The sequence below is a fragment of the Charadrius vociferus genome, unplaced genomic scaffold, assembly GCF_000708025.1.
Source record: "Charadrius vociferus isolate BGI_N301 unplaced genomic scaffold, ASM70802v2 scaffold320, whole genome shotgun sequence".
NCBI classification, from domain to species: Eukaryota; Metazoa; Chordata; class Aves; order Charadriiformes; family Charadriidae; genus Charadrius; species Charadrius vociferus.
This window is the reverse complement of record NW_009646501.1, coordinates 486,647-497,998: the sequence shown is the minus strand read 5'-3', so window position 1 is coordinate 497,998 and position 11,352 is coordinate 486,647. Positions and strand designations below refer to the sequence as shown.

At 44.3% G+C, this 11,352-nt stretch overlaps 1 protein-coding gene across 1 annotated transcript in view; it reads right to left on the bottom strand.

Moving 5' to 3' along the window:
• Window positions 1-434: 434 nt before the first annotated feature.
• PTPRT (protein tyrosine phosphatase, receptor type, T) overlaps window positions 435-11,352 on the bottom strand; it is a gene marked incomplete at its 5' end in the record, with an annotated part of 340,319 nt that continues 329,401 nt past the window's right edge. The window contains 6 exons of the mRNA XM_009883565.1: window positions 435-1,039; window positions 1,758-1,893; window positions 2,468-2,631; window positions 4,005-4,130; window positions 7,240-7,371; window positions 10,962-11,135. Coding sequence (XP_009881867.1) covers window positions 986-1,039; window positions 1,758-1,893; window positions 2,468-2,631; window positions 4,005-4,130; window positions 7,240-7,371; window positions 10,962-11,135 — 786 coding nt within the window. The remainder of the gene's footprint in view (window positions 1,040-1,757; window positions 1,894-2,467; window positions 2,632-4,004; window positions 4,131-7,239; window positions 7,372-10,961; window positions 11,136-11,352) is intronic.

Sequence of the window (11,352 nt, the reverse complement as noted above, 5' to 3'; positions counted from 1 at the left end):
TAAGTTCTACAGCAATACAAATAATAAATAAAAAATAATAATACATAGTATATATGATCAATAATACCTACTTCATACCCTGTTTTTCAAAGACACACTGCACCCCAGCAAATACTTGAAAAATATGGTAACAAAGTTACCAAAAGTTGCAAGACAAATGCAATTTGTTTGATGCAAATATTTAACCTTAAGGTTCAAGCGGCTGGGAAACTCATTACTGGTATTGCTTCGCCAGCGCTGAACCGAACATGGACCAGAGAGATGTAACCGGTTCATGCGCAGCCTTGGGAGTCTAGCAGAAACTGGGAGGAAACATTCGTTGGAAGCCGAGGCAGTGAATCCATGAACAGCTGCTCATCTCTACCATCTATTTTCATGCTAAAAGGGACTACGTACAGGAAGAGAATTCCAGTGTTGTTTTTTCTTGTGTTGGCCTTTTCATTTGGAAAAAAAAAAATAAAATAAAAGGAAACAGATAGGATAGACAAATCGTAATGTAACATTTCCTATATCCCCTATGGCTATCTCATTTTTCCCAAATGACTGCTGCATGAAATTCAAAAATTAAAGACTAAGATTTGAGAACAAAATTATAAATTAAAAAGGAGACATTTAAAAGAGAATTTCCCTAAGGGTTTCATTCTTTCCCCACTCTGCAGCAAGGGGAGCAAAAATACAATCCAAAAGAGGAGAGAAGAAGTCAGAGGGAATTAGAAAGTCCAGTCTTTCAGCCTGCCTCCCATTTTGCTTATTTTTACAGTAGGTTATTTAAGAAGCGGTAGATGTTCCGATAAAAAGCAGGCAGCAGCAAACACAGGCATCGTCTCCTCCTTCCAGCGAGGTCTGTGCAATCTCAGTCTCTTGCTCCGGGAAGGAGAGGTTTTCCTTCCCACACTTGTCACTGCCTTCCAGTGTGGGAGAGGGGAGAAGCGTCTGCCAGGGATTGGGGTCTGCCATTTCGGAGCCTGCCCTCCCCTCTGCTGGGCTAGAAGGAACTCAAGTATTCCAGTGCAACCTCGTATACAAATTTATACTGTTCCTGAAAGAGAGAACAGAAATCAGTGACATTAGGATGCAGGTAGATTCTTCAGGGCCTCATTCTCCAAGCTGCCAAAAATGCCTCCTCCCTCTTTCCTATACCGTTTGGCAGAACCAGGCAAACATTAATTGCATTTCTATATGATCCCGAACAAGCATTACCAAGAGGTGGTATCATCGATGGAAGAGAAAACCACCCAAAAAGACAACCACAGTATCAACTATTCGGTATTTGCTTCATGCCCTCGTTGCACGCGTTGCTTTTGAGGAAAGAATTCAGCGTGATCCATTGGGATGATGGAATTCAGGACAGTTTAATCTCTTGGGCTGCGGGGAGCAAGGCCTGGGGTTGGGACTGTTCTCCCTTCCTGGTTTCAGGGCACGTGACAGCCCCACGCACGAGGCTGTACACAGGCACAGGAGGACAAGCCCCAGTTTCTTCCCACAGCCACGGTGGCAGAGACTTGGGGTTTAACCTCCCGGAGGCGGCTGGGAGCGAGAGATGCTGTTGATCCCAGTGCCAGGGCAGCTGCTCCCCCTCTGCTCGAGGAGAGCATCAGTGGGACTGGAGGATTCATTGCACGTGCTACAAATGGGACTGATTCTAATTCTGATGGCTTCACGTTATGGTTCGTTTTGATTCATACTGGGCTAAGCCACGGCGTTTTCCCACTTATCCTCAAGTCCCGGGTGGGGTAAGGCACAGGAAAAAAGCTCACCAATGACTCCACCATGTTGGATTTGTTATTCCGTAACGTTTTCACTATGTGGAACACGTCAATGATGTTTTGCTGTTGAATCATTTCACACACGCTGCAGATGGCGCAGAAGGTGCCGCTGCGTCCCCCGCCGTTCCTGGGTGCAGAAGAAGAGAGGCAACACGTGAAGCCGGGTACGGCTGAGGGAACAGGGGAGAGAACGGCTTACACGGCAGCTCACGCATCACATACGCTAAGAAAGACCTGTAACGTAAGGACCGGTTGAGGACGGTCACGGGCCTGCAAAAGCGGAGACCGGCAGGGCAGGAGACAGGGACGGAAGGGCTAAGCCGCCCCTGGCAGTGGTGGACAGGGAAGCCCCAGGGACTGCAGCGCTGCTCCTCACTGCTCGGGGGCTCGCAGCAGCTCCGTGGTCGGAGCTGGACACGGGGCAGCGCTGCTTCGGTTGTGTCTGGGCTCCAGTCGTGAGACCTACCTACGCACCAAAAAGCAGCAGAGCTTTTTCAGCTACTCCTCACCACAACCAGTAAAATCTCTGGGCCAGGATGCTATAATGTAGCACCAATATTCAACTTGAAGTGTATTACAAAGGTAATTTAACCTCATTTTCCCCAGCTGAAGCCTGGCAAACCACCAAATTTCCAGATCCATAATCGGTGCTCTTCAGACAGCATTTTGTGAGGTTACAGACATTTTCCAGTCTTACTTACAGGCAGTGGACAACAGTGCGTCCGTCTCTCCCATCGTACTGCTCCTGCCACTTCTCCAACCTTCTGACCACCTTCAGGAGGGAGCGTTTGGAAGGAGGGGTGTCCCTGTAGGCCGGCCAGCCAATGTACTGCAGGTGCTGAACTATGCGATACCCGTCCTGAGGCTAAAACAAAGAGCATTTTCAAGATGCTACATGGAACGGGGCAGGGAGCAGAGAGATGGGGTAAAGCAGAGGCACTGGTTACACAGCATCATCCCGTCAATGTTAACATCCTCCACTCTGATGGATACTGATACAGTGGGGAAACAAGGACTTCTTGGCAATCTGGATAACAATGATGACCTCAGATATTACGGAGCCAGGCAGAAACTAGGTGCTTAAGGTCCCTTGCTTTGTTTTCAGTAGAGAATAAAGTCTCATCAAACTGTCTGAATAGATCTAACACGTCTTTCCCAGTAGCCTGTGCTGGAGGTTAGTTGTGCCATGAGAACTAAAGGCAAAGAAGGCCCTCAAAAAATCTCTGGGGACTGTGGCCGGATCCTCATCAAGATTTTAGCAGCAAGCACCGGTGTTGAACACAGATGGGTGCAGAGAGCTGCGAGTTCCCGGCACCCACCCTGACGTCTACGCATCTACCAGCCAGCTCCAGCCCCAGTCCCAGATTCTGTCTTATCAGCTACTTGACTTCAAGGCTGTCCCTGGTTCAAAGGCGGTTGGCCTGGGACACCGGCAGGTGAGTATCTAACTGATATATCAGTTTGCGTAGGCGGAGCACAAGGTTCACTCTGCAATGTCACGACTGAACTGCTGCACAGGCTCTGACCACACCATCAGACTGGTGTGTTAAACAGCACGGAAATATAATTTGTGGTGCCTGTTTCCATTTCTGACTAGAAAAAAAATGAAAAAGGAACCAAAAAGGAGACATAATCAATCTGGGAAACAACTAATGAGAAAAAAATCATCCACTGAAACCCTTCCCTGCAGCCCTGAAGTTGCATTGCCAGGGTCCAGTGTGCAGATAAACTTTGTTTCTCTCATTTCAGCTGTCCTGGGGCTGAGGGATACAGACAAAGAGTTGCTTACAGAAATGGCAGTCGCTTATTTATAGGAAAAACAGTGGCAACTGGGAATCCCAGTCTAGCCAGTAAACACTGCATCTGTCTTCAGAGACACTGAGCAGTAGTTGACAGATGGAGGGCTGCTGACACTATCCCAGTTTATTTCCTACGATACTGATGGGTTTATATTGGCTACTAAGTGATTAATTGTTCTCAAATATACATAGAAAAATGCATTCCATTTAAATACAGATTTTCAGCTCATATCATTCACTTTCTAATTTCAGCCAAGAGTCTTTTACCAATACAGACTGATGCAATTAAATGTTAATTAAAGGAAGTAGCAACTAAATTCTGCAGTGGATTTTGTTCCTAGGTGAGAGATTCAGCATCTCTGAATCACAAGCCTTGGTTGTGTCTCTTCCTCAGGCCAAAATATATTTTTGAGAATAAACAGGGAATCTGGTACCTTACCCTGGCCATATTACAGATCCGGAATATCCGGTTGATGATATCTTCATCGATGTCTGCTGAAACAAACTCTACTTGAATTGGGCCATAACAACAAGATGTCTTCTCTGGCCAGTACTGCATGCAGAGCTGGAGAAAACAGCGAAAGAAACAGAAAGCACCTTAACTATTAGCATGGAAATGCACATTCAGTCTTCTTTCCTTTCAAATTCATAACCAGCTTAAAATCCATAACCAATATCGTATTACATGTATTCGCTCAGAGAAGACCTCCTTCTAGCTCAGTAAAAGATTCTTATATCATGAATATGACAAATGTGAGGAAAAAAAAATAAATCCGTATTTTAGAAGTGTAACTTCTGCCCCCCCTCCTTTTTTTTCTGTATGAACATAATTTGTAACTGCTTGAATTCTGGTGTCTAAAGGTGCAAAAAAGGTGGCTGACAAATGTAGGGGTACAAACTTAAAATAAGCATTAAAAGTTTAGTGTCTGTAGGTAAATTTAATAGGAATCCCACAGGTTTGGTGTTAAAGAGGGAACAGTACACACACCAAGAAAATCAATCTTAACTCAAGCAAAGTGGAGCTTCTTTTTTTCTGCAAGATGAACGTTTTAGCTTTCTGACTCCACCAGTGAGCCAGGGAGGGAGAATGAGTTTGCTCTGACAGCAACGAGAGCAACTCCGATTTCAGGGTGAACCACAACTGAATCTCTGAAGTTTGCGAAGCAGGTTGGAAGTCTTTTTTCTTATGCTGATATCACTGAATTGAAAGTGCAAAAAAAAAAAGTCCTATCCATACAAATTACAATGCAAGTATTTCAAATCCATCTGAAAATAGATCATGGCGAAAAAATATTTTGCATGAGATCTCATTAGCAGTTTCTGCTGAGATTGTATTTCTTTCTGGTTTTTTTCTTCCTATTTTCAAGTGTAATTTTTTAGAAGTTTTGAAACCCCCAGATGCTCATTTGAACTTGATCTCAAGCTTTTCAAGTTCAATCATTGCCAGTAATAACGTCAAGTGTGTGCATGCTACCGCATTAATTCTGTTAACGGGAATAACTCCCGTTATTCCTTTGATCATATGGGATTGAAATTGGGTGGGATATTCATGCAATCTTATGCATCTTTGCCCTTGTTAGTTTTCCAAGATTAAGCAAGCCAGCCAAGACCACATAAGCGAGTCCTCCTTTGAAGGTTGTCTTTACTCTTCATTCAGACTTTCAAGCAGCCTACAGATCACTTCTCAAAGCATCTCTCCAATAGGCAAGGAGATTTGAGCTGAGCAGATGCTTTAGAAAGCAACCTCAAGGTGCATTGGAAAGAAGAAAAAGATCAAACCTTTCCTTAATATTAAAAATCTGCTTTTCACAAAGCAAGCCTGTGAATGCCCATCTACCCAAATGTATATACGGTGCTTAAAATGCTCTGTTATGTTCTCTGACCTCCACATGCTTTTATTTGCACTTTTTTTTCCTGCCTAGTGGATTAAAGGTTCAATTACCTATTTATTTTAACTTTTTTCCCCTCCACAGTTCAGGCACAGCTTTTACATTAGCAGTTTTCGTATTTGTGTGCTACTCACAGGGATGAGTACCACAGCCTGCTCGTGCTCACGCACACAAAGACGGCATCCGCAGGCAACTCTACAGGGACGGTGGTGTAGTGCTTAGGGCCCAGTGCTCGGACAAGGCAACGATGAACAGCTGGATAGCCACAACACTGTCGTACAATGACAGTGCAAGCACAACGGCTTCCTTTTAAGAAACTTCACTTTCACAACAGACATCAAGCTGTCGCACCTTGCCTTGAACGCTCTCAAGATGCAAGCTTGAACATCACCCTTAACTTCCAGTGCTAAATGGATGTTTTTGGCATTGGCTGCAGACTCGGGCTAGGTGACACCACACTAGAATAACTGACAAAGCGACTTCATGTCTTGCCAAATCTCCTTTTCTGGGCCTACAGACTACCCCATAAACCGAGAACTTTGCTAGGAAAAAAACCAAAGCAGGTGAAGTCTTGCGCAGAAAGATAGTGGCAAGAGTAACACTGGCTGAGGCTGATAGGTTTGTGTTTTCCAAGAACGAAGCATGAGAAAGTGTGCAATTTCCAGGAAAAGCTGTGTTTTTCTTTGAAGTATCAGAAAAAAAAAGGCAAAGATGAAAATCCTCCTCTGGATTCGATGCCAAGACACAGAATCAGGCTGGGTGAACCAGACGGGAGGCAGCAAAGGCACAAGACCTCCAGTTCCTCGCAGACAGTGGGACTCTGTGGGTCACCAAGAGAGCCCACTTCTGAGCAGAGCTCCTCCTGCAGCTGGACGTGAAATCCCACAGCGCTCGCCCTGGAGGGAGATCCCCTCAATGATCGGGGCGATCAGCTTCTCCATTACCATCAAAAAGAGAGACCAATATCTCGCTGCCTTCAAGTGCGGTAAGATTTTGAAGCCAGAGAAGAGACAAATGAAAAATTAATCCATGAAGTACCAACTACTTGAGGGTTCCTCTCCTCTTGTTTAACAAGTGCTGTAATGGGTGAATTAGCCATGCCAAATGTACTCTTCACACAAATTGCATGATTACGCCTTTTTGAAAGCTGTTATCTTCTGCCACTCATCAGCAAGGTGGCTGGAAATGCTCGTACGGGAGGAACTGCAGCGGCTCCTCCCTGGCAAGCTCAATGCCTGAAAATAATGGTGTGTTTAGTAGCCAAGAAGCCAACTTGCACATGACACTAGAAAGAAAAAAAAAGAATACAACATGCTTCTCCAGAAACTGTGCAAACACACTTCTCAGTATTACAGAATTGCACTGGAAATCTCAGGGGAAAGATCCTTTGAACGATCTCAGCATCTCTCTCTGTTTTATTCCTCTGGAAATGCCCCGTGAACAGGCAAAAATGAAGCACGCTGGGGCTGTGGTAGGGAACATTTTACTGAACTAAAGACAAAAACAAGAAAGCGAAGAAAGCAGGTTTGGGAGGAAGTTTTAGATTCACAAACGCAACGTATTTAGGTATCTAATCCCTGATAACAGCAAGAAGAATTAGCTGCCTTAGAAGGAGCCAAGCATGCAGGCTTATCCTTCATTATACCCCAAAACATTACCTATTATTTTCCAGTTCCCCTTCATTTATTTATGGGGGTGGGGGAGAACATGGCAGCAGAAATGCTCTTAAAACCATCTGGCTTTGAGAAGGAAGTTACAGGACGGAATTGATGAAAAATCACTTACTTGTGCTGCATCCATCTCATTCAGCATCACCACCGAGGAGCAGTTATAATCAAACACCAGCCTCCAGAAGTCTGCGATGGTGTTGGGCAAAGGGTGTTGGGTTACAATAAAGGCAGCAGGTTGCTTGTGGCTCTAACAAAAGTATAAGATTAGTTAAAAAAAAAAAAAAAATTCAATCAACTTTTCTTCAAACGAATATTATACCCGGGAGGCTATGGCTAGGCAATCTGAGCCATTTAACCAGATTATACAAATCACATATCCTTCTCCTTGTTATCGCTCTGCAATGAATGAATGTCTCATAATGGGATTCTTTTGCTCCCAATGAAGACATTTCATTAAAGAAGTGTCACAAGAGCAGAGATTACCCAAATCAATTATTTATATTTTGAGACTCAGCAAATAATACTAATTCTACTATTACTACTACTACTATCAGTAATATTAATAATTGGAAAGAAAACAGCTGGAAGCAAACGCTATCCGTTTTGCTGCAATGGACTCTAGGAACTACAGAAGGGATTAGCCCCCCCGTCTGCTGTGGCTCCCTGGTGATGTAGTGCTACAGAGGTGGCACATTTGGATGCCAGCCATCCTCAAAGCGCTTGCGGGGCAATATTCAGAGCCTGTGACACTGGCATTTAGTTTCTGATGCTATTCTTCCACCTCAAAAAAAGCCCTCTGACTTCAATCTCCCTAACCACGAATGGGAGGAACTGTGCTCCTGACCTCTGCGGGGCCGCGTTAATGAATGTTTGCGAGGCACTTTGAGATGAAAGGGTACAAGCTCAAAACTTTATCGCTTTCCAACCACGGCAGGCAATGCTTAGATGAGCCTACAAACTGCACAGTCCTTTGGGCTGTACACATCTATGAAGCAGACTTGAATCCAAAGGCACAATATTTCTGAGTTTAAAAAAAAAAAGAAAACAACCAACATTAAGATTTTGGATTTAAAATAAAGAAATAAATAAACCCCCAAAGTATTAAGACGTCTGTTGTGGGGGCTTGCCTTTTCTCCTCCCCTGGAGTTGGACGCGGATGGAAGTGCTGAGCAGACCATGCTGGGAGGGGGAGAAGGTGCTGTGCACGCTCTGCGCCAGCTTGAAGGGAGGCTGCACCGTGCTTCAGAGTGTGCACGTGTGAGGGGGGTGACGGGACGTGCAGCAGAGAGAAGGAAAAGGAAATGATTCATGGGAAATGACCAGTCTGGAATGCATTTCCCTCTTTTTCCCTAGCCTCTATTTCAAACCTAGGAGCACCAGTATGGGTCAAAAGCTATGTCATACCAGATGAACCGTGGCAACAGAGTGGTACATAAATCAGCAAATCTTATCTCTTAATTAGAGTTAAGAACATCATAATGTTTCTGCTATGTTTTTTCATTGTGCACCAGTATAGCAGATTGCACGACTGGCCAAACCGCTGGCTGGAGGTAAGATGCATTTGTGGGCTTTGCAATTAGGAGAAAAAAGAAACATGCCCCACCTGGTCTCTTTGCTACAGGTGAGGAACCAGGTTCACTCTTGTATTTTAAAGGTGACACAGAGATGCTAATTACTCATGTAAGAGAACATGTGCAGGATCCTGGGGGAATGATGACGAGAGGGACTCATGTCTTTCTCCAAGCCCCATGCCTTAGATACAAACCTATCACCACTGATGTATGGCTTGACCCAGAGAAGTGGCTAAAGTCTCTTTGCTTAAGGATTATGTTCAGTTGTTTTAGGGGAAGGTGAGGGACAGTATTTCTTCTTTCTTCTTAAAGAACCATTTTGCAGATGCAAACGTGGCTTTCCAACGATTCTCACAGGAAAGACCCTAAGGTCTGTTTATTTGAAAGGGACAGAGGACACGAAGAGGAAAAGGCCAGGAGTCTCGAAGCCTGCTGGGGGAGAATTCCTCCCCTCTGAGAGCAACAGCAGCCCTTTGGCTGTATTCCCAAAAGCTCACTCAAAACCTCAGAAGAGGTCAGTTTTTAATGCTCTGCAGCCAACAGACTGGAACCGTCTCCAGCACAGATTTAGCACAGAGCCCAGACCAAGTGCTTCACCCTGAGGGAGGGTTCACACGGTGTTCCTTGTCTCAGGTTAATTTTAGGGAACACAGCCCAGAGCAGCCTGCCAGCCTGCCTTCCTGGGACCATTCACGCTTCCAACCCCAGGCTGTAACCCGTTCTCGGTGTGCCACCATCCCTTCCTGCTCTAGCGCTGCTTCCATCATAGCTTTCATGTAACACACGGAGCAAGCTGCAAGTCAAATAAGGCTTGGGGAGAAGTTTTAAAAAAAGACAACATGAGAAATCTGTTAAGGTAGAGGTAAATAAAACGATCAGCACTGGGACTGTGTTGTTAAGTGTTCCCCAGCACGTGCCTGTCTTCACACAATGAAAGAACTCACGATAGTTCAAGGCAATATGGGATGATGATCTCTTGTACGAGTCCTCACTTGGTATGAGACTGCAGACATGAAGCTACCAGAAAAGAAAAAGAATTTGCAAGGTCTGTCCTCAACAAGAACACCTATGAAAATGTGGGATTTTGGCTGTTTTCCTCCGTTGTTTTTTTTTTTTCCCAAAAGCTGGTGATTCCTCTATGGGAGGTATAAAGGAGAGCCAGAGAACATCATAATGGCTGAATTTCAATGATGGGTGAAAAATTCCTCTGTACAAAAAATTTTAGTTCACAGGAATTTTGTGGGGAAGGACACAAGTATCAGCAAAGAGATTTGAGGTAATGAGGGCTCAAATATGCAAGCACATTCCCAGTCCCCAAGAAACCAGAAAAGAATAGATTGTGCTTCTGCAGATTTGCCAAAGCACAAAATACACTTTAAAGAAAAAAAAAAAGTTTCCTTAGGCATATTTGCAATGAAAACATCACAATCTTTCTGAAAAAATTTAAAATGAATTCTATGACCATTTGACTTAACCTCTTAAATGCAGTAGTAGCATTGTTTCCCAAAGACTGAAAGAACAGACAAAATTTAAAGAGACCGACCCCAACATTGCTGGGGAAAAGAATGATGACATTTCACCCTGGATCATATTTACTTATACTCCAGCTGCAATAATTAGTGGCTTTAAAGGCATCTCTACCCAAAGGCAGTTAGGCACCATAGTAAAAAGAAACCATCAACATAATTCACCCTATACAAATGACCTGTGCTGTGAGATTCTAGCCTATAAACAAAGCAAGGGAAAATGCTTTCAGACAGATTCACATCAGCTTAACTCATGTCCTTCAGCGTTAAAGTATTTTGCGCATCTGATCCCTGTACTCCCATATTCTTAACTGCATAAGCTCAAATAAATCACTCGCTCCACACTGCAAACTACTCTTTTCAAAGAGCTGACCTGGCAAACATTTCTCTTTCAACTTATATGACAACCAATGTATGGGAAGAGTTGTCCCACCACTTCTTTGTCCACCTGCCTTTCTAGGATACAACCTCAAACTGCATGTCCGTGAACTTCTCCATCAAAGATTTTCCACCAACACGAGGCAGAACTACAACAGCAGTGTGATAATCATGGTCTAGGTGACACATTTCTGTGAAGGAGAGAAAATTCATGTGCCTTTGCCCAGCTGGGAGATGTCAGACCCAGAAACTACAGGTAAAGAAGTTTTTTGCTTTGGATCCCCTTCTCCCAGCAAAGTATCCCGAGAACAAATAAACTTGATGCAGACGAGGATCGGTGAGGACAGTGCAGTGCTGCTTACATCCATGAGTGCAGCATTGATGTAGTTACTTGATTCACCATCCACGGAGATGAGGAAAGGCAGGCTCCGGTCCAAGGGCAACACATCCATGCAGCGGTTCTTGTCATGGTTCCTTGGCAAAAGACCGATGCTGCAATCTTCTGGGCGAACACGCGGTGTCACAATATTAAGAGTCTGCGAAGGAGGGAGGGAAAAAGGGAAAGAAAGACAGAAGCAGGCTCAGTGTCTTTGAATTTACTTCCAAGAAGGATGCCATCTCCACAATACATTTATTTTCAAGGTACTTAGACTAGCAGATCTTTGGGATCCCAGAGAAAAAAGAAGGAGCACTGAGGAGCTTCTTGCTGTCATAACGCACTGCATTTTGCATGTCGTCCTGAGGTGCTCTTCC